This window comes from Pyxicephalus adspersus, chromosome 5 (assembly GCF_032062135.1).
Source record: "Pyxicephalus adspersus chromosome 5, UCB_Pads_2.0, whole genome shotgun sequence".
NCBI lineage: Eukaryota > Metazoa > Chordata > Amphibia > Anura > Pyxicephalidae > Pyxicephalus > Pyxicephalus adspersus.
In genome coordinates, this window is record NC_092862.1 from 114,367,959 (window position 1) to 114,392,059 (window position 24,101).

Below are 24,101 nucleotides of genomic sequence, written 5' to 3' on the forward strand. Positions count from 1 at the left end.
CGGTAGTTCGTTCCGGCCTAACGCCCCCTGCCCGACCCGGCCAATCCGGAGCCGTGGGTTGCTGGGCGGCATTAGGCCGGATCAGTCAGGTGGCGTAAGGAACTACGGTGCCACCTCCTTGCTGTGGCTCGCCTATTTACCGCAGCAGGCCTGATACTTCCACCGCCGCATTAATAGGGAACGCTCCCTGAAGGTAAATCCCTCCCCTCCGCAATGCATACAGAGGAGAGGGATTTTACTTCAGGGGGCTTTCCCAGTGGGACGGATAATAGGGAACGCTCCCTGAAGGTAAATCCCTCCCCTCCGCAATGCATACAGAGGAGAGGGATTTTACTTCAGGGGGCTTTCCCAGTGGGACGGAGCCATTAGGGCGGGACTAGTGTGCTCTTGTCCACCCCTGAAATGGCCTTGTGGCCATAAAAGTTTGCCGACCCCTGATTTAGAACAAGGTGAAACTGCAACTCTTTGGTAAGTCTACCCCTGGGGGTTTCTCAAGCTTTCCTAATATAGATGAGGGAATACAATTCTGCTGTCGTGGTTGGCTCTGCTCTTGGACAGGCTTCAAAATAGACATGGCTGTATAAAATATCCACACTACTTTAAGAAGCCTTGTTCCTTTCTAGGTGATTCTCACCAAAATTCTGCTGTGACAAACACTATAAAATACATAGGTGATAAATATATTAATAAACACTATTCATCCCACAGTTCTAGATCTGTGTTCCCTTTAATCATTTATACTTTATACAGTCCTTTATAATACCTTGGACTGACAAGGTCTTATATAGTATGTATATGCGTGTACGTATATCAGGAATGTATATTTAAATGCAACTAGATTAAGTTTCCTAACTTCACTTTGTGTTAGCCTGTTGTAACCCCCAGTAGAGTGGAACACACACTAGGGAGGGAGAACCAGAGCAGATCAATTCATTTGTACTCTACATGTGGTGCTGAGTGACAAGAAACATGCTAATACATCAAAAATGGAAAGAATGACCATACCTGGGAATTTCTGTAACCTTATGTGCCTATAATTATATGCAGGGAAACAGCACTGATGTAGTGGAAAATTAGGGGTGAAACCACAACATTAAAGTTGTGCATAGATTTAAGGGGAAAAAATAAAGGAAAATAATTTTAGGGGTAATTATATTGTCATCCAAACAGACAACTTTGACTTTACCACACATGTTTCTACATGATACCCACACTGCCTGATCTCAGTCAAAAGGACATTGATGGACTGCCATATTGTGCTTCATACAGTGGAAAATAAAAACCCTGCAATCCTGCTGTTAACCCACAAAATTTATACACGTAGGAGACGTCTCGTGTAGAAAGTAATTAGTCTAATTTCCATATACACTGTGGACTCCCACAAAACAAGCAATGGAGGCTTCAATTGGTATCTTCAGCCCACACCATTTCCTGTCTTATAGACTATCAGGATAATCCATCCTACTGCTCCCCATGTGTGCTGTCCTGGTCCTATTTTTCAGTTATTTGTTTTCGGATGTGTCAGTCATTTAGTCTCATGTGTGGATGTTTCCTAGGATTGTTTGCAAGCAAATGCAACCTGTCCGGGAATGCATGTGTGGTGATACAGTGTGTGTGAGCTCTTACCCTGCAATGATATAACCCCTACCTCCAAATTGAGGAATTTGGGCTTTTCCCTCTGGTAGATATTTTGCAATTCTTGTAAAGCACTAAGGGACAGTACGGGGGGGGAGAATATGAATGTATGAGAGTACTTCTTAAGGTACTGACTATAGTTCAGCTTTAGGGATCTGCTTTACCTTCTAATGATTTCAAGTTCAGCTATTTAATTTGGACTAGATCATCGTTGCCTTTGATCTTCATTAGTAATCATGAAATGATCAATTCCCCAGAAATCATTTCAGCACACCCCTCTTTAGATCAGAGAACATAAACAGACAGCAGTTGAAGTGCAGAAAATAATAATCCAATTAAAGGAACTCTCAATGATAAATTGTTGGATGTGCTGTTTTCATAGCAGGTTAATACAAAACGAAACATTGTTGATCTTCTGGACGCGACTGACATTTAAAGGTCAAACTCATCCATTTCACATCAGTATAAAACCTTTATTATACTTTGATCAATAATGACTACAGGATAATTACAACAAGTCTTGTTTTTAGTGATACTAGCTCAGTATATACGTTGCCAGTATCCTTTGCAAATATCGAACAAAGGGGACAAAAATCAATTTGATGTCATAATTGTGACCTTGCCAAGCATGAATTAATAGAGGAGGCTTTATGGATGCAATTGTGCCAATGATTACTTTAATAATAATATTTCCTGCTTAATTCCTGGAAATTACAGTCATCAGCAAAATGGTGGCAGCCATACAATAATAGCACTATTGGCCGTTGAATGGCATAAGGAGTTGTGTTCAGAGATGACAGGACACAGAGGTAAATTTATTAGAAGGTAATTTGTGTGCAGAGGAGAACAACCCTGCTTCAACCCTTTTAACCTCACTGAATATTTAAGTCTGTTACTGGTATGTGAAATATTTGTTGCATGTGTAATTGCAAAGCCTCATCATTTCCCTGGAGAAAAAAGCAACCCCATATGCTTTTCCTAACCCATCTTCTATTTATAACATATTTTGTACCGTATGTCCACGTGTTAGTTGTTTTGCTTTAAATTAAACTGATGATAAATATGAGATGATTTATGCTGTTTTTAGGAAAAAATATTATGGCTCTTTTTTTCTTGCAAATTATAATTGCTACTAAAGGAAATGTAAAATCCTCAATGTTATAGCACAATATGGTCCGTGCACATGTAGTATATGGTACATTAGCCTCAACTGAGTCTAATAAAAAGAAATGTATACAATAAATATGATTTTATTTTTATATCTTTATATTCTCAAACTAGTTTATAAATTGGGGTATAATTGGGTTATCATTTTTTTCTACACTACCCCAAGTAGCTATGTAGGCCACACCTATATTAAGGAACGAATTTATGCTTGGACTACCTAGGGCATGGCTCATGGTAGCAGAGCCTCTGTGAGCTGTTCCCAATTCATCCTGGGGCATAGTGGTTACCAAGTCGCTTGGCTCATGCTGGCTTACATTGTTTTGGCATTATATACGGGAACATAAATTCATATATACAAAAAAAATCTGTACCAGTACCATAACCTCCTGTGTATTTATTTAAAGTGGAACTAAACCGAAAACAAAAGAATGACACTTACCTTTAATCCCGCAGGTCCCTCGATGGCTCTGGCCCTTCCTGCAATCCGGTCCCGCGTCGTCCTGGAATTTATCTTCGTCCCAACTCTTCACCGCCATCTTTATTCTTCTCTTCCTTCTTCTTCTTCGGTCTTCTTGGCACATCAAGAGAGAGCTGATATCACTGCACTTGGGTAAAATCAGCATCAATTTCCCTTAACAGAACAAATCCAAGAATACAACATGCACAGAAGGAGCACCCAGAGCCTCCCAGGATGCGTGATCTAGGTATCCCGAGATGCTCTGCGCTCTCATTCAGCTGAGGCAATCAAGACTGAAAGGGGAGGTGCTGCACCTTTTTTGTCCATTGTACAGGTACAATACAGTATTGCCAAAAGGGAATCTAGTTTTACAATGTTTACATGTATGTATTATTGTGTTACATTATAGCCAAGTAAACAGGCCCATGATGTAAATGTAAAATTGCCCAACAGGTATAAAGGTTAAACAGCTAATGTAGATAAATATACTTTTCATGTAAAAGATCCAGCATAGCTTATTCAATAATGTGTACCTTTAACATGATTATAACCCAAAGGTTTGCTTGCGTCAAAAGGATTTCTGAGAATGTATTGGACAACAGATTACTGATTAAAAGCAAAAATACATGTGACCACTGGAAATTATTAGTTATTAGCAGATGGAAATTGAAGTTTCTGGGAGATTTAAAGTGTAGAAAAGGGCCTACTAAAATCACATTAGGTCAAAGAGTTGGGGTCACATGACAACTTGGATCTCTGTAGCAAGCTTGAGCTGTGAGATAAAAATGTCATTCATCACATGACAGGCTTTTCCAACAGGACAGATGTTTTTCACAATTCTTCCTTAGCAGTGCACACTGGGTCTATGAGGACCCTAGCAAAGACCCCGTATCTCAGATTACAATTTCCCACATATTCCAAATAACAATTTTATATTGGTAGTCAGTGGAATTCTGGATAATAATAAATGCATCATGATGAATTTATAACCTGAAGAACAGAATGTAAACCATATAAATCAATACACCATAAACCAATAACCCATTGTAAGCCCTTTAAATAGCTATAGTTTATAAACTGCTAACCTTTGTTGTTTGCATTAGGTAATAAAGGTATGAAAGCCCCACGGTAGCAAATTTGGATCAAGAGGATATAAATAAATATACTGTATATATATATACTGTATATACTGTATAGTATATATAGTATATATACTGTTTATAATATATACTGTAAAGTTCGCATGACTTGTAGAAGAAGTCTTTTGGTAAACACAGCTGAGGTTGTGGGTGATTGTGCATGTTATAATGATATAGAGGTCTCAAGACCTTCTTAGCGGTATTCCCATGTGTGGCTCAGGGTTAATTTTTAGTACCAAAAGTGTTAACCCTGAGCCACACTCAGGGTGGAATTGCAAGGGAGTTTTAAAAGTTACTTGGTCCCCACGTTTCCGCGGCGTCCTCCAGTGATGCCCGGTATTGGCGTCCTCCAGCAATGCCCGGTATTGGCGTCCTCCTGTGTTGCCTGGCGATGCCTACCCAGCATCTGCGTCCCCAGCATATGAACGTTGGGGACGCGAGGCCAAAGGGATGTAGATGCCAGGCTGTGTGAGTTGGTAGTTGGGTGGCAGGACTGTTTGGCTGGGAGGCGGGACCAAGCAGGATATTTAAAATAATAAGTATTTTTAAATGTACCGCTTTGACATATATTTAATATTCAGACCATCAGGGAGGTTAAGCAACAAGACAAAACCATTCAGTCCAGTCTAAATCCTATAAGCAGCGTGAGACAATGCAGGAGAACTTAGCAGGCATTACAGCGTGTTTCACATGTTTCTGACAATACTACTTTGAAATCCAGAGGTACCATGAAAAGCAATATTAATATTATTATTATTATTATTGCTATTAATATTGGCTAGAATCCTCTAATCTTCAATTCTCCCAAAATGTTTGGCTGCAGTTTTGCCCCCTCTACGGTTGTAAGCAGTTCTAGAATAATGAAGAATTTGTAATGTGCAATATGTATATGCTATTTGTTTAAAAATATTTTTAACTTATTAACAGCTGCTGTCTTCTTGAAAAAGCAGTAAGGATTTATCAACTGCTCTCATTATAGGTGCAAGACTACACATTGTCATGGAGTGCCATATATGTTTTCATCTCAGTTTTTTTTTTATCTCACTTGATCTCATCTCTGTCATGTCCAGTGTCAGCTCTCCTTGCTATACAGACCTGCAGAATGTGTTGTCCCTATTTTATGGGGACTGTCATCTTGCTTTCTGCAGATTTTGAAAAAAGACTTTTACTGGATAGATCATAAATCTGATACTTTCCAAATCTGAAGGGTTTCTCTTTTCCATGTGTATGGGATGTCGTCACTCTGCAGGCCATTTTCTTTCCTGCCAGCTGTAAAGCTGTGTTTCCATCTGTCCATCTGGGGGGCAGAGGCTTCTTTGCGGATCCTTAGAGCTGCAAAATTACAATTCAAGTACTTACGGTATCTCCTATTGTATTAGCTTTTAGATCTGTTTAGATCCCCTTCAATCAGAGAGGCCTCTACCTTTTTCTCCAAACTTTTTTGGGGCTTATATTCATCTTATTGAGGTGGTCTACTCTATGGGAAGCTCCACAAGGATCCTTTAAGGAAGTGTTGCCTATAAAACATTGTTCATACTGTCTGAGTTTTCAATACTCCATGATATAAAAAAGTTTCTCATGGTGGGGTCCTTTGACCAAACCTGTTATCTATAAATCTAAAATATTATTCGCTCTATCTTTGTGTAGTAAAAGATCTATTGGTTCATGGCACACAAAAATATGTTTGTCCAGTTTGGTTACAGTTTGTGCCTGTTTTTAGGTTTATGGATTTATATTTATAATGAGTTTGTAAAAAAGGATTTGGTAACTAACTTTAATTAGGTAGTTGGAATTTTAATATATAGTCTATAAAAAACAAGCCCCGCAAAAAAATCTTTGTGAAGCATAGTAAGGTTTCTTTTTTTCCACTAAGCCCCTTTGTAATAAAAATGTTTGTTTAACCTTGTTATGGCCTTGTAATGGGATGTGTCAGCAATACTGTAGACTGCATTCTGTCCAAAAGAACTGTCATTGTTTTAAAAAACACAACCTGAAATGTGCAAACAAAAAAAAAATGTGTAAAATTTTCTTTGTGAGTAGAGCTCAGTTCTAGTGTTATCTTGCAAAGTGTTTCTGATTTCAGGTACACTTTAGGTGCCTGGCCTCAAACTTATATGCAACTAGTGAAGTCAGCTAAAAGGACAACTGATCTGCATACCTGTTCCAGATTAGTATTTAAAGAGGAACTGTACTTATTGGTGGAGGGCGAGCTTCTGCTATAATCAACCAAATATGGAAAAGACTTACCTGTGTGTAGCCACCCTGCAGCTATGACAAGTCTAAGACCTATAATCACCACTTCAGAGGAAGGCACCACTTTTGCTGCCTGCTCCACAATGGACTTCAGAGCAGATGGCAATCCTTTTTAGCCACTGGATGGTCACTGGTGATGTGACTCCTGCACATGCACAGGAACTACATTGTCTCCAGCGGAACCGTAGTACACTAAGCCTAGCTCTACCTTACACAGTGCATGTTCCGTATAGTGTAGAAAAGAAAGCCACCAGGAGCCGCTACCTTTGTTTTTTTGCGTTTAAATCTGTTTAAAGTTTATGGATCAGCATGATATCCAGGGACCTAGATTTTAGGAGGTCAGCAGTGGCATTTTTTAAATTTGTCTCTGCACAGGTTTTCTGTTAAATTAAACTACAGGATTAGTAATTCCATGCATCCCATCTTTGCTTTTCCAATGCACTGCTGTAAAAAATTTCTTTTCAAACTTTTTTACTTTAGCTGATGTCTCTGCATGTCACTGTAAAGTTTGGCCATCTCTGTTGGCTAGAAACAGGTATTTCTTTTGCACTTTACATCAAATCTCCAGGACGTAGTGCTACCCCCTATGCACTGTATGACTATGTACGGGTAAAGACGTAGCGGGCAGCAGTGAATGGCCATATTTACTGGAAACTGCTGACTTTCTGAAATATTCATGGCAACTTTTAGGCTGGATTATTCTGAACATCAAACTAACAAACTAAAGACAAAGAGAAGAAAGCAGAGAGATGACTACTTTATTACAACATTACTGTCGACCAGAGTTCAGGTTTAATGTCATCATATGCGTTTATTAATTATACTTATTGAACAGATACAGTATACCATACATATCACAAATTTAGCAAAGACAAAATAGACCTGTTCTACAATTCTATAGAGACACACACTACAAGTGAAATAGTGCATGAATTATGTTGTTTATTTAGCCACGTAGAAAGACATTATGGCTGTATGTCTGCTGTTTGGACAAATCTTGTGATTATAGTAGATAGTTTAAATAATTTTACGCTTGTAAAATGTAGGGAAAAAAATGAAAACTGCATCAACTCAATCATCATCAGATTTTTTGAGCCTCATGTAGAACACAATAAATGTTTCAGTTAAAAGTATTTTAACTTGCTTGCTTTTCTTCTAATATAGTTTTTAAATAAGAGATTAAGATTCTGCAAAATTGTTATTTCTAAGAAATTTGCTCCCTCTTGTGGTTACAATACACAATGTCTTCTGTAAGATTCTTCACTTGTACCAATGAACAATGATAGCTCTATTTTCTTTCTTTCTGGTTTCAATAGAAGAGGTGCCAGTTCAAACCAATCCTCTAAGGACAAACCTGGCAGGGGGGATTCCTTGAATGTATAATAGGCCAGCCTATCCAGCAAATTATTATATGGTCAAAAGATACATGACCGAGTAGTGAATTTATGATGCCACCCCACTGCTATTTACCCAACAGTGAAAAGTAATAAATCTGTACAATAACATGAACTTGTTCACATTACTTTGTGAAATTGACATCAAAGCTTGATGTTATAGTTCTGTCTATTTAAAATAATAAAAAAAAATCTTGAAAAGGTTGCCAAAAGTTTGTGTAGGCTATTTTCAATGAGGACATTTCTTTAGGGGCATGGGGAGGCTCAATACTGCAAGATACATTATGAGACATATGCAGAGGAACATCAAATGTCATATTCACTCATTCTGACTCACATTTTCTTGGTCTTGGACCTTTCCTTTACCTTTGATGTCTGTGTAGCGCTGTTTTTCCCATGGTGATTCAGTCACTGAAACCAATAAAGAAAATATGTAAATAAGCAGCTTTCCTATCCGTTTATTAGATCCCACAAAGACCCAGCCATGTCACATTGATCAAGACAGAACTTGAGTTGTCCATAAGGCTCTGCAAAGCTTTTTGGTTAAGCAGCTACCATGCTTGCTGTGTAGCTTTGCGCCTGGGTTTAATTTTCACCTAAAACACTAAATACATGAGTGTTTGTTTGGGTTTCGTGCCACAGCAGCATATTACCAATAGGTTGGTTTTCTTTAAAAACTGGGCCTAGTGAGCAGTGGTAGACATAGTATTTCCTCCAGCAATACAGCTGTCTAAGAATCATTTTAGCATTTTGGGGCCTTTAATATACTAGATATGGGACAGATAGCAGCTTTGGTGACTTTGCCACTTCTAATAATTGTGGTAAAGAGCAAGAAGCAAACTCCTTTTCTACAAATAGTACTTTTTGTACAGTGCAGTAAACATTCCCAGCAGTGTAACTCACATCTGCAGTAGTTAGGTCTAATAAACAATGGCCAGTTTTCCATATCTGAAATAAATTCAGTAGAAGATTCAAACAATCCTTTAGGTCCTTTATTTCAGTTATTGACTTCCCAATACAACCATTACCAAACCAGTAATACATAATAATATTATATTACCATATTATTAATAAATACTATTAATATATTATTTTGGCACTGCTAGTTTGCCTTCTTTATTTCTGTATTCTGTGCTGAAGATTATTCTGATTCTAACCACACTAACTGTTAGTCACTACAGGAATTATCATTTTATAGCAGTCGTTCCCAGCCTTGTTCTGTGGAACCCTAGGGTTCCTATAGATTTTGCTGGGAGTTCCTTGAGCTGTGGATGATTGACCTCCCATTTGCTGGTCCATGCATAGTTCTGTAGCCAAAACCACTTTTCAGAACCAGCAGCATTGCACCACAGATCAGTCTATTGATCTTTAGGGTTCCATCTAAACCACCACAAGGAAACAATCTTCTTGCTGACCACTAATGTAAGAGGCATGTTTGCTACTGCAACCAATAAATTGGTTTAAGCAGAGGTTTCTTGAGACCTGTATATAATATAAATGGTTCCTTTGGGGTCCAAAAGTAAAAAGGCTGTCTTAGAGAGTAAAAGAAAGGTATACGTTTTGCACATAACAAGATAAAGCATAAATATTTTCTACAGAATTAAGTGAACGTTACAGATTTTGGAGGCACAGGAACCCTGCAACACATTATTTTAAAATGTATGTATAAAGGTAATATGTAATTTAAAATATTGTTATTAGAATAAATGTTTAGTATCACAAAATATACTTAACCATTATGTTTGCTGATTATTATTTCTTGATAGAGATATCTTATTCCACAAACGATAGATGGCATAATATCATGGAGGATGTTTCTTATATCAGGATGGAATCTTTCCCCAAAATGTCATAGTTTTATGATAAACATGCCTGATGTCAGATATCGTATAAAACTTGTGTAATAAACCTTGAAAATCAAACACTGACACTTTTCTCAGGGCTGTACATTGAACAGTATTTAGTTCCATCAATGGCCTGAAATATGTAACTAATATATGGATGCTTTTGTATTATTTATTATTTCATCATACCATAAATATGTGGGTTCTCTTCTTGAACTTCTCATTCTTCGTTTAAAGCATAATGCATCTGTTTGGGGAATGATCTGCATGCATAATCTAGCTTTAATTAAAATGATCTTCATGTTAATCAAACACAATATGAATAAAAGAAACTCTGTTAATTTAATATGCATGATTACAATTTGGAATATGTACTAAATTGTTCATGTGGCCCCTGATTGCTGTGCCCACTAAAATGACATATTAATTAGGATTCAACAATTCTGTTTCCCTAAATTGATTGGTTTGTAAGCTCTTCACAAACAAATTCTTCTAATTCTTTATGATCTAATTTAGGGCTTTTATATTAATTAAGACTGAGATGGTTTAAGAATGTCCTTGTTTGCAGGTGCTCTTTGTTCAAAGCATATATATAATGAAGGAGACATAGCAGAAACCTCTTTAAATGAGCTGAATGCACTTGAAAATGGGCACATTGACTATTGGAACCATTATGGTTTTCACTCTGTGCACCTTTCTCACTCTTTTCACTTTTACTGCCTGCTTTGATGAGACAACAGCTACTAATCTTGAAAGTCAAGAGAAATATGATGACTTGTTTGGGGTAAGTCTGTTTTGTGATTGCATATTATGTACCTTATGTTACTATATTTGTGCCCCTTGAATGGTTATGGTCAATGGTTATATTCAATTCCTGAGGAGTTTCAGAGTGCAACAGATAAGGGGGACCTATGACCTAAGATACAGTCTATCACTAAAAATAACACAGCAGTTTTAGCTTTTTAAAGTATTCTCTATAACCTTTTATTACCCTTAGATTGAATATAACAGCCAATAGATCCATGCTTTACCAGACTGAAAATACTATTTAATAATTTATTATTTACATTAATTAATAATTTACAATTTATTATTACAGTAATGTTGCCACCATATTGATGAGGTAGTCTTAGATGGATATGTAATTCTGAAAGTAGAAGTACAAAATTACTTTTCAGACTAACTTCAGATCCAGTCATTGTATCAGATCAAAAGTGAAAAATCAGCCTTAGAACTTTGGAAGCATGTGTTTTTTTGTAACTGCCTGCCGATCACTCTCTGATATAAGCAAATAAAATCAGTGTACACCACATGTATGGTTTAACTTAAGAGAGAAGGGAGACAATCTCTGCATTGCACCAAGGCTGATTTACTACTTTTTTGTTTATTTTTTTTTTTTTGGTAAATCAGCCCAATGTGGAAGTTAAAGCAAGAATAGACAGACATTTCTTCATCATTTGTTTCTGAGATCTGTGACCTCATTTGTTTTTGATGACAAACTGTAAAACAGAGTTACAGAACTATCAAAATACTAACTGACCAGATATCATTAATCCATTGAAATTGCAGATATACTACAATATCTGAATAAATGGAAAAAAGTATGAAATGAAAGCACATAAAGATTCTTGAAAATACCATGAGCAGCATGCATTGCTCACTGAATACTTACTCACCTATTCTGTGCTGCAAAGATCTCAATACTTTCTGCTTGTGTCATAGTTTGTTACCCTATTCCGCAACCCCCCCCCCCCCCCCCAATTAGCCAGTGTGGCAGTCCATCAAAATTACAGCCAGGTTTGATTTTTCTATAGGTTATTGCACCTTGTACTTTGTTATTTGTCTAAAAGAATATGTCCAGTGTGTTTGTATATGTTTGCCCTATTTGGTTATTATGTTTTGTTTTTACATTTTTAGAATAATAATATTCAGCTATATATAAAATATTGCTTGTGCATATTTATTACTTAAGATATCTAGCCAGAAAAGGGAGAATTAGGTTTTGTTTCAGGTGTTTTCCTGGGTTATTAGAGCTGCTTTGCTAAAGATAAACTGTTGTTTACGAAGCTTAGTAGCTTAAAATAAAAATCACACATGTGACTAAAGCTACGTACACACTTCCAATAATTATCGTTGGAAAACAAACAATTACAATCAATCAACGATTATGCACAATTATACTTGAACAATCGTATTGCGCATAATTCTGTACATGCTGTAACGAGACGATCGTTCGAATATATTTCCACAAATAGTGTAGACACGCTAGATACAATCGTTTGAACGATGCAGGGAGTGACATGTAAAGTGCAGTGTATTGCAGAAACATTACTGAACGACCATACACATGACAGATAGCGAACGATCATCGGCCAATCAGATCCGATCAGATTAAAAATTAAATTATTAAACCACTGTATCTTTTTTGCTTGCGTTGAAAGAAAATAAATTTTCTTGTTTGCTACCTGTACAGTCTAAAGAAGATTTCCAGAATGAAAGGAATGTTAATTCTGATGAATATCAGTACTGGGGATTCAACAGCATAAATGACATGAACAGATACAGCAGCCTCTCCATGCAGCCTGAGAGGGAATTTCTACAGGAACGAAGCCTTAAACCTGCCGCAAATCTGCCTTTGAGATTTGGAAGAACACCTGATGACAAAATACCTAAAAGTATTCCCAACCTACCTCAACGGTTTGGGCGTTACTTATCTGGCAAGGCCAACATCCAATCAGTGGCTAATTTACCACAGAGGTTTGGAAGATCACAATATAGCAACCGTTTGCTTCATTCGTTTGCCACATTACCACTGCGATTTGGAAGAACGCCACATTCAGATAGACTTCAATATGAAATGAATTCTCATCCTCTAGAATTGAAAAGCCCTGAAGAAGACAATGAGAGGAAGGTCATGACAATGTAAAATACTTCCATTTTGTCATACAAAGTTCATGGTTTTGTCAGCTAGGTTTCATTCAAATCAGATTATCAAAGGGATATTTATTTTATTTTTATAACAGATGACCTCTGTCACAATAAAACACTTTAAAGATAGCATAGACTGGGAAAACATAGGAGAGAGAGGTTCTAAAGCCCCATATAGAAATCAAAGAGATGTCAGATGGTTGTCACTGGAAACAATCTTTTGTGAGTTTCTACTTACAGATGAACAAACAAGCACTGTACATATAACACCATTCTGTTCTATAGAAAGGGGAAGGGGAAAAACAACTCCACTGTGCTTTCCTCTATATACTATGAATAACCAATAAAACTTATAGGGATCATGCTATAATAAAGGGTTGCTACAGTAGGTTGTGTCTGCTTGCAGTAAAGTGGGAAGACACATATGATGCAATGGGCAGATTGGCGGCATTGCCTCCTCTGCTAAAGGCTGTGGTGCCTGAGACATTGACAGATGTAAAAGATATGGATCTAGGACTTTGTACACTTAAGAAATGTAAAAGCTTTTCCTTTACATTAATAAAATTGTGCATCACAAAGCAACTAGATTTGGTACTTGTTTAGACTCGATTGACAGTACTGATAAGACTCCATTGGAGGGTGGATAGCAAGATCTGTTCTCTTTTATAAATAGGTGTTGACTGGTGTATCAGATTGGTGGACTGTTCCAGTTATAGCATATTGTTTCTGAGCACTAATTGGGTAGTGTAAGGATGCAAGAGAATGTAGACAAATGCAAAAAAAAAAATTTCAGAGGCTTTATATTATTATGGATGAAATAGGTGCAGTGTTCTAACATCTTATATTTCTTTTTTATTGTAGAAAAGACAAGCAATGACCTTTGAATATGAACGGAATCTCCAGATGTAGAAGCTAGCGAATCACCTACAAAACCCATCATTTGCCCAGCACTGTACTCCATACAGCAAGATATGCACAGACTAGTGAATTACAGTTAAATGCTAATGTATGACCTACTTTGAAACCAGGGGATGAATATGTGAAGCAAAGAAATGCATTAGAAAATGTGATGAAAACAAATAATGATGTAAATTATAACAAAATTACGTGGCTATACTGTAAATAAAAAGAATAGAGGAAATGCATTGGCAAGTGATTTTTTTTTTCATTAAATTAATTGCAGAAATGAAATATTTTGACACCACTGTTAAAGGAGGCTTATCAATAAATAATAAAAGACTGGTTTTACAAAGTATATAAGACACTACCATATATATATATGTATATATATGCATTTCTTAAAAGTAATTTGCTATTTGTTAGCAAACATTTTTAGTCCTGGACTGGATCCATACCAAGATTGTTGGATTACCCAGCTTCACTGATGAAAGTGTATCTTCTACAATCTTGAAGAGCTTTAATAAATCAGGCTCAATTTGTAAGCATGCAGTCAGATGGAGAGTAAGGAAGATTAGGATATTTGGGTTGAATTACCTAGGTGGTTTTGGCAGTTCACTTAGCTAAGTGACAGATCACTCCCTAATAATTCACTTTGCCTAAGTGAACAGGTCCTATTCCTTTAGTAAATCAGCCCCATTGAGATTTCTTTGAGGTGTTTTTTTTTTAATTATTGGCATTTTGGCCAAGATTTGTCCTAGTCCTTACTACTGTAACTGCTGTGCTCTGTTGATAATTGGCCACTAGGTGGCAGAGTTAGTATGATTTTATTATGCAATGAAATAAAAGGCAACAAAAAATTACAGTGATTGCTGTCTCAAACCAAGAAATGGCATAGTAACCTTGGTCTTAATGTCCCCCACATGGGGATGCACAGGAGAGGGGGGCAAATTAACTTTAATTCAGCTCTTAAAAGGTTGCGTGATGGTAAATAACTTAAAAAAATTTTGGAACATTGATTTAGTACAGGACCCATCAACTAGAAAAACGATAATGAAGCTGGACTAGAAAATTACATTCAGCACAATTTATCTTTGTTGTTAGTTCCAAAGTGAAGGAAACAAAAGTATCAAAAAGTTATTAAACTTCATGAACACCATAAATTAGTTTAACACCTACTGACAAAGCTTTGCAAAGTTGTGAGTTATTTGCTGATGCCAACTCACATAAAGTACTCTTAGCATTTGCTGTGTCAACAGTTTTGTAAAGCTGTGGTTAAAGGCTTTAAGTGACATTAACACATACCTGTGGCTATCTCCACCTTTTTTATAACACTAGCTATGGCTCGACATTAGGCTGGAGCTGAAAAAAAGTTTTTTCATTTTCCCTTGCAAGCATGCTGACTTGGTTGTCTTCTTTCCTGTTAGCACTTTTTGTTGTTAGTTTTGCTATTTGTATAAAGGCAACCATTTTTGTCCACAACAGTTGTAGCGCAAGGTGGAACCTTTTTCTTATTCGTTCCCAATGGCAGAGTATTTACCGGATAACTGTCTAGCTGACCACACGTTACATTCTGCTTGTACAACCTCCTATAATTGTACCAAAATTTTTGTAATACTAGGGGCTATCTTTATAGTCATTTGGATTTATATTTTTATATATTAGTATAGTTAGTTTTTTTTTTTTTTTTTTTTCTCATATAGGCCTTTGCATTGTATAGTTAATGGCATTCCCAAGGACTAAATCTGAATGAAGTCAGATTAATGTATGTGTTTTGCCATATTAAGATCTTCCCCAGGTTCAGATTTTTTTTTATGGTATACATGTTCCTTGAACCATGGCATATGTTCATCACTTGGCCTAAGCGTTGCAGGCACGTGCTCCAAATCAGCATGTGTTTCAGTGCCCCAGGCTTCTGTCTATAATTGCCATTTCAGTTGTACAATACCGATGCCATGCATGTTTTGAGTGGAGGGAGAGGGGACATGTTAACATGTTTCTGCAGCTCCATAGTGCTACCAACCAGTATACCTTGGCCCTCCTGATCACTCTCTCTCTACTTTGATGTCAAGTGACAGGTATTTAGGGGTGCACCCAATTTAACCTGTTGGATGTGTACAGTGCATGCCACCATAGAGCAGCTTTCCTCTAGAACTCCACGACTCCTCATTACTTGGCCTTTTTATGGCAGTGGCACATCTTTGAGGGAGAGAGGTATGTTGTAGATTTTTGTGGTAGCTGCAAAAGGGAATTCTATTTTTTAGCATACAGCTGCTGTCTTTGGAAGATTGGTCACCCTATAGGGGCTAAATCCCTGCAAGTACATACCAAACCCTTTTAAGCATGGAGTCCAAAGAAAGTAAGACAACTCTCCTCCATATTACCTTGGAAAAAACTTACACTACACAGTATGAAAAAAATAGCTGGAGAGTTTGACATATTAGGAATGGTTAGGTAGTGATATGGCTAGACAGAAGAAAAGGGTCACGTCTATTGCAGTGACACTTGGTGCCCTCTCATTGTTTTGGTATCACTGTGTAAGAAAATGAGAGTATGTGTTCCCAGTGTGATCAAAAAAAGCAATACAATTCCTATAGAAGTTCAATCATTTTTTGAACAGATGTCTTTGAAGGGTAGGGGTCCTGTGCACCATTTTTGTGACGCCTTTAATTTTGATATTTACCCCAATACAACCCAACAATGCACTAGCACTGTAAAGACTTGTTGCATTGGTGTGCTGGGCTGTCATTCATTGGTAATGACATCCTAAGCACATCTTGCCAACATACTGTAGCACAATGTATAGCAGCTTGCAGCCATGTGTTGCCATGCAGTGTCCTTTAAAAATTGCAGCACGCACAACATTTAAGTGTGATGTGCTGTATCTGGCAGTCCATTCAAATGGAAGGACTACCCAATGCAGCACACTGCAACATTCACAGCAATATGTGAGTTTAGTGAAATGCAACATATCCCTATAGTGGGAACAATCATTAATGCAGCACAAAACATATGTGCACTGCACAGCAAAAAATGCAGCCTGCACAATATTTCAGGGTGTACAGCCTGTTTATTTTAAAAGGTCAGATTAATGCGGTGTTCCACATTACACTTCAATGCATGCCAGTGCTGTTGTTTGAATAGGTCCTTTAAGTAGATGTTACACAAAATCCTTTTACAGTGCTTTATTAGTGCTGTTATTGATTTTCCTACCATTTAATGAGCATGTATTCATTTTTTAGGATCTATTCATGGTGTGTTTTTTTACATTTTAACCTAGTAGTGTGATGGAGGAGCTTCTGTCAGATAACACAGCCAGGTATTTGTGCCATAATTGAGCCTGACTGGCTATATGATCTGCCCCCCCCCCCCCCCCTTTCTACCATATTACTTCTCTGCTGAGGATTTTACCAACAACACTGCAGGTTGTCATGGCTACCCAAACACGGCCTAACTGTGGGACTACAGAACTTCTGTATGTATTGAGGTCTGTTTATGTTTTACTACTTTATTAAATTGGGTTAAAGGGTAGTATAAAGCATGTCTAAATCCTAGAACAAAAATGTAATATTTCACAGCTATTCAGCCCTGAGATGTAATGGAAATACATCTTCAGCATATTTTCATACTTCCTGTGTGCAAAACAGAAGCCACAAACAATGTTATCAGCCTCCCATGCTCTATTCTATAAATGACAGAACACTTCCCTTCTTTGTGGTAGAAATGAGGAGACGGGGGGAAACATATATAGTCAAAATCAGGAGAGCAGACAATGGTGACAATACTGCTTTTCCATAGATACATCCTGAAGTCGCCAGTACAGAAAATAAATTTCTAGGAGGATGAAAATATAAAAGCAGCTTGAATAAGAAAATCAATACAGACACCACATCTAAGCTGCAATATTTTACATTTTTGTTTTTGGGTTTAAACACACTTTAATGTTTTATTGTAAAGCTGCACCAATCCTTTATAAAAAAAAAATAGAATGGTAATTGAAAACAAACAAAAAGTAAGTTTATATGGATTATTGTAGCATAAGCCTTTAATACCGGCTTCTCCTTTTTAATAGATTGTAATGTATGTTTGTGTGTACACACGGCTGCCTATGGAAGTAATTGCAATGTCATTACCTGCAGCCTTGCCATTGACACATTATAATGGTGTGGGTGTGTGCAACTGTATCCTAGGTGCGTGTGCTGCTCTGTTAGTGTATTTATCTCAGCATAGAAACATCTCTGAACAAAGTCTTCTTATAATCACCAGCTGAACTATGTGGGATGGCGGTACAATACGACTTGTCCCATTACTACAGGCAGACAGAGGGTACGCAGGACCTGTCACCAACCCTACAATCATCTGAGCTCCTGACACCCCAACAGATTCCTCAAAGACCTACAGTGTCACCTGAAAGGTAAGGCTGCAGGAATGTCTGTGAGTATATAGTATGAGTTGCCTAATGTTCCAATATACTCATTTTTATGAACATATTTTAATGTGTGTAGAACAAATAAACAGATGCTCGGTTGCACGTTTGAACATTCACCATTGCTTGATTTTTTCCACTTGTTTGTTTAGTGATTAGTGTATTTTAGTCTGAGGGCTAAAAAGAAAAGAGATTAATTGCCAAGATTTCCTAGAAATTTAAAAGCAATGACTTATTTATATTATTTAATATTTATTTATAATATTTAAATTTTTCTTAATAGCTCCTTAATTTTTCATTCCAAGGAGTTCACAGCACAAGTTTTCAAACTTTAAGTAGTATTTAGGTAAGTACCTGAATTTCCAGTCCACTGTACTGCAGAGGTGGAATGTGAGAGGAAGGGGTTGCATAAAGAACCATAAGATAATATGCTGACAAGGAGCATGCTGATAGCAGGAAAAAGCAAAGTAAGGCTCCTTTTAGACTAGTGGTAAATATTGTTTGCTCAGCTGCGTTCCCAACCAACCTAACCATTGAATTGTATAGGAGTGGTTGAAAACCATTTTATGAAAGCATTTGCACACAGTTGTGTCCTTATTGCCTTTGGGATGTGACAGGGTTCCTGGAAGCAACATGTAGTTTCTAGCTATTCTGTTGCTTTTCCTCCTCTAAAGCAAGAACTATGCATGCAAACTTGTTGCAAATCTAGGGGAAGCCCTAGACATGTATAGAGTGCACATGATAGGAGGCACCAATGTGCTATTTGTCAAATGTACAGTAGAAAGTGGAGTGTTGAGACTAGTTAGGTTTCTGCACTAGCCTGCAAACTGCCTGGATGCAGGAAAGGCTGGAACTGGCTGGAAATTAGTATTTTTACAATAATACATAAACATTTCTAGGTTAATAAAATTAACAAAAATAATTTATTTATACTTCCCTGTAGATTGTATTTCTAAATAAATGTTTCCATAAATTGGAATATATAGAATCTGTTTTAAAGGCAAACATTTAAATGAAATGCAAGGGTCACATATTCAATAGTAAACCACCACCTTATGTAAAATGCCTGCATAATACCAGTTGAAAAAAGGTCAAAAAGTATACTTAGCTTATACTAGAAGATAACATCACCAGTAGCAGGACATCATGGTCCTTTCAGTGAGATCCAAAGGATGTAGATCATTCCAAAACTTGCAAGAATATGTTCATCATAACGCTGGAGCATTTCTTCCTGAGATTTGAGATCCCAAGCTTCCAAGGCACTCTCCAAAAAGAACCTTTCATAAACTTGCCCTTGGCTCTGCATGCAGAAGCTGGGTGTATTGTAAAAATATGTATTTTAACTTTTCCCTGCAGACATTTTTTTTCTGCAGGTGGAACACAGGGATTTTCTATAGTGGGACTGTCAACTAATAAATAAGCAGACCTTTCATTTTTAACAAATGAACACAAAACACTTGCCACGAGGTAGCAGCATTTTACCCTTTCTCTGCTTTTGTTTTATTCTGTATCAATTATTCATTTGTCATTCTATTTCAAAGCCGCACTAAGCGATATCTAATCTAAGGATTACAGTGTGTTTAATTTTTTGACACCGATAAAGCCTACAAGATAACTAAATCATTTATAACCACATACATTGTTTTGTTAGTATGATTTAGGTGTGGAGGGAGATTAATCTGCTTTTGAACCTGAGAGTTTTGAAATACACATTTTAAAGCAAGATATTAGTTTGCAGTTTAACTCAATACACTTGAATGTCAGTTTGAATGATTTATAAGTAAACCAAGCAGGCTCAGTTGTCACCCAACAAACCTGTGATTTGATACCATTGTAAAAAGGTTCAACAATCAATAAAAGAAACAGTAACCACACAATCATTTTTTTTCACTAGCATCTAGCTAGCTCAGGTTCTTAGCCTTGACCCTGCCTGACATTGTTACCCCACATTGCATTACATTATTACCCTAAATCATGTTTTTATTAGACTGCTGCCTAATTAGAAAATTATCCTTTAAAACATTAAACAACAAAATAAAAGAAAATGTATTATATTTGTCATACTTACATAGCAACAAAGTTATTGCTATATCTGGTAAAATAAAATCTAACAAGTGAATTATTTATTGTTTACCATGATACTTATGTCTACATTTACTTAAATTTCCACCTACAATTTCACTGTTATTCACTTCAGAACTCTAAATTTAGGACTACTGTAACTAAACTCATATGATACCAAATTAGAATTCACTTGTTCTGAACCAATATATATTCATGTCACTCTTCCCAAACTCAGACAAGTAGCATCTCTGTGTAGGCCAGAAACAGTGGAGCTTGGTAGAACATCTTATCGACACCATATGATCATATTGAAGCTCTATTGCTTCATACAGTTTTATGTACTCATTGTCGTCATAACCTTCTACTCATTATTAATCCATTTCCTTTAACTAGAATACAAATCCAAAGAGTCACATACTATTATGTACTTATAGAAATTATTTCTCGAAAGGGTCTTATCAAAGAAAGGGCACTGCATACATATCTAGCAGATGCCTTCCACAGGCTTTATAATGAAAACCTGTTCAATTTTTTTAACAATTTTCAATGTCTTGGCAGTTAGTAATGGATGAGCAGCAACAAGCTTTGGTCTTACTGGAGGCCAATAATAATCCTAAACTTTAACCTCTGTAAACTCTGCCAGCTCTATGCTAAATATATTTCAAACGGAAGATGTACACTTGTCAGATGATTCTTGCCCGTCTTGGGTGAGAATTTGATGTGTACAGCGGTCGCCAAGGGAAGAGAAAACAGTGGGGTGCTGCTTGCTCATTTTCCTTGCTCTCCTCTCCATATGTATACTGTGCTCGTTTGGTTATCTGTCACTCTCTGTCACTGGTAATGTCCAGAAATGAAAATTGCACATATATACACAGCCTAAATCTGACACACATTTGACTCAATTCACTAAGCATCAACAATTATTATTTTATTGGATGATCCTTATTTCAAAGCCCATATTTGAGCAAATGTTGCCCCCAAGGCTCCTCCTACTCATTCGCAAGAAAAAAAAGAAAAAAAAATCCTTTTAAACTACCTAATTTGGTCATCCTATAACCCTTAACAGAGCTTTTTCAGAAATGAAAATGGGAAATTTAGAGCTAGAGACTAAGCTTACTTTTTTACATGATCTCATCTTATCACTGAAGTCTTTTGGCGCCTAAGATGACCCCACCACTAGAGAGTCAATGGAATGTGCCACCAGCACCCAAACAGCAAAGTGATCATTCAAAGAGGGACCCTCCAATTCTGCAGTCTGAAAAATGGTAGCCTTGGCTTTTAAATTAGGTAAGAATTTGGGGCTTTTATGGGGAGTATTTAGAGAAATGTACTATTTGAGGGAAGGCAAGGATTCGTCTTTGCACATAATTAACCTCAAGTCTAAATCTTACACCATGGCTAATGTTAACTATACCCTTTGCCCTAAGCCTTACTTACTTTACTATCTGTCCCAATCATTCTGGCAGAGATGTCCCTGCAAACATAAACAGAGAAGGAAATGTCCACTGATTGAAGAAGGGTGGGGATATCACCTGTCCTGTTGTATTACTAAAATTTCTGCTCCTTACCTTGGCTCATTTGAAATAAATTATATTAAGTCATCATTGGTAGCAGAGTCAAATGGATGCCACAAAACTGTCATTAGTTCCAGTCTGAAATATTGCACCATGCGTTACCTCACAGTGAACCCTGGGTCTCTAATGAAGGGTCCAGCCTGGGCAAAGATGATTAAATGATATGGAAGAGATCACTGTTGATTTATAGCTGGGATCTGTAATTATGTGGCAGGCTCTAAGCTCATATATTTCTAAAGGAAAATAAAGCCTTGCACTGTCCTGTTTGTAAATTACATTTGAATTTCTAATGTTAGCATCCTTTTCCCAAAGGAAATATGGCAAGTGTAAAAAAATATATAAATATATATTTCCATGGGGACTGCTCCTGTACATCAAAGATGGGACAGTTTTTATTGACTGAAATCATTTACTGAGCTTGTTATATTTACATTTCAAAATCTATGCAGGAAGACACCGAGCTCCTCTAGTAAAGAAAAAAAGCAATGAACAAATGGTAGTAACCAGTGGTAACAACTATCCTTTATTGTTCTGAAGGCAAAACCTTATGAAACAGAACTTTCATATTGAAATACAAATAGACTAAAATCATTATCAAGATACAGACACATATCTATCATAGTTTTCACTGTTTTCACATATTTCAGGGGCACTCTACTGCTAAAACCTGTCTCTATTATTAATAATCATATTCATACCATTATTATTATTATTAATATTAATAATAAACAGTATTTTTGTAGCACCAACATATTAGGCAGCGCTGTACATTAATTAGGCATCAAGCTAGTTATATTTGCTTACATTTTTAAAGAATTTCAGGAGCAACTAAATTCCTTAGCCACTGAATATCAGCTATTCAAAAGCTATATACATTCCATCACAACAGATCATCACATTCCCTATAATTCTGTATAATGCTTTCTGGACAAAATTACAAAATATGGCATTTTCATGAAGTCTGTATGTTCTTCCAATGTTAGCATGCATCTTCCTTGAGTTCTCCAGTTTCCTCCTACAAGAAGGGTAATTGTTGTCCTGTAAAACTTGTGTGTGTTAATATGTGTAGTCCAGACCTTAACCCTTTTGAGAACATTCGGGATTTTCCATAATTAAAGCTAAAGCTGATCCAGTAAAATATTAGAATATGTGACTTTTTTGGCCAAGCAGTGTATGTCAGTGCTATACTAAACTGAAAATAAACTAAATAATATATATAAATAAATTAACAGACCCAGTCTTTGAGCCTTTAAATGATACTAATATACAAGCACATCAATGGGTACTGCTATTGGGGGAAAACTTATAGAATCAATTCATGAAGCATTAGCAATCAATATTTGCCATAAAGAGTGTTATTTTAGGCAACAGGAGATGAAAGTAACAATTATCAGATGGTTTAAAATACCTAATAATATGACAAATACCACTTTTCCATATAGCTTAGTATATGAAGCCTTGTACCCAGCACATCTAAGATACTATATATATGTATAAAATAGTGATAAAACCAACATTGACCAACACAGCTGAAATAAGAAAACTGTCCAATTCCAGTTTTCGAGAGCCATGTCTTCTACACATTTTTAGGGATTTTTCTAACAGGCAGAAAGTATGGTTTCCAAGAATCATAAAATGACTGGTAATATAAAACTCTAGTCTGTATGTGCCTTATGGATTGGAACTGGACACCTCTGACCTGGGTTCTTAAGAAAAGAAGAATGTACGGTATGTCCCAGAGCTGAAGGTGAAGGCTACAAAAAATAAAACCACAGTCATTTTTTAGAGAATAAAAATCCTGGTGTTTTCCTGGTGTTTTAGATTTGCAAATTTTGCTCTAGTCACTGAAATCAGCATAAAGAAAATACTTTGGCTTAGACATGGTAAGAATGAACACAAACGTAACAAATCTGAGAGTCTACTTCCAAGGGGCAAAGAAGTCAAGGAACACTCTCTAAATAACCATGATTACATAGTATATAATACGTTTAACTTTGTTGCCAACAAATTAAAACCTTTTAGTGCCTCAGTAACTCAGAAGCTGAACTGATTGTTAGCATAAGATAGTCAGTTTACAGAAGGACAAGAGCTCTATTGCCATATAAAATATAGTTACCTATGGAAAACATACACAACTCATGTTTCATCAATGTGACCTCAGAAAAATCTGAAATCTGATTGGGTGTGTTGGGTTACTGAACATTGCAAATTAGTTTTTGCTCGGATTTATTAAACAAACATGCATATATGTATATGTGCTTGTATTTATACAAAGTTCTTCCCATAGTTCCCATAGCATGCATATTTTACAGCACACTTTTTT

General features: G+C 36.6%; 2 protein-coding genes across 3 annotated transcripts in view; both read left to right on the plus strand.

Moving 5' to 3' along the window:
• The first annotated feature begins 10,534 nt into the window (after positions 1-10,534).
• NPVF (neuropeptide VF precursor) lies at positions 10,535-13,918 on the plus strand. The gene is made up of 3 exons (XM_072413454.1): positions 10,535-10,673; positions 12,363-12,800; positions 13,679-13,918. Exons 1-3 carry the CDS (start codon positions 10,536-10,538, stop codon positions 13,724-13,726), a joined length of 624 nt encoding a protein of 207 aa, XP_072269555.1. The 5' UTR covers position 10,535; the 3' UTR covers positions 13,727-13,918.
• Positions 13,919-17,130: 3,212 nt separating this feature from the next.
• Positions 17,131-24,101, plus strand: part of SPMIP4 (sperm microtubule inner protein 4) — a 26,147-nt gene continuing 19,176 nt past the window's right edge. Inside the window, exons 1-2 of one of the 2 annotated variants that reach the window (XM_072413456.1) lie at positions 17,131-17,189; positions 17,981-18,128. In XM_072413456.1, the coding sequence (XP_072269557.1) occupies positions 17,995-18,128 (134 nt within the window). In that variant the 5' untranslated portion in view covers positions 17,131-17,189; positions 17,981-17,994. Of the gene's footprint in view, positions 17,202-17,980; positions 18,129-24,101 lie in introns of both variants that reach the window. The other variant, XM_072413455.1, reaches the window with a different exon arrangement.

Coding starts and splice junctions, on each gene's coding strand:
- NPVF (XM_072413454.1), top strand. CDS start 10,536: ATGGGCACATTGACTATTGGAACCATTATGGTTTTCACTCTGTGCACC. Junction 10,674..12,362: donor AATATGATGACTTGTTTGGG/GTAAGTCTGTTT, acceptor CTACCTGTACAG/TCTAAAGAAGATTTCCAGAA. Junction 12,801..13,678: donor AAGAAGACAATGAGAGGAAG/GTCATGACAATG, acceptor TTTTTATTGTAG/AAAAGACAAGCAATGACCTT.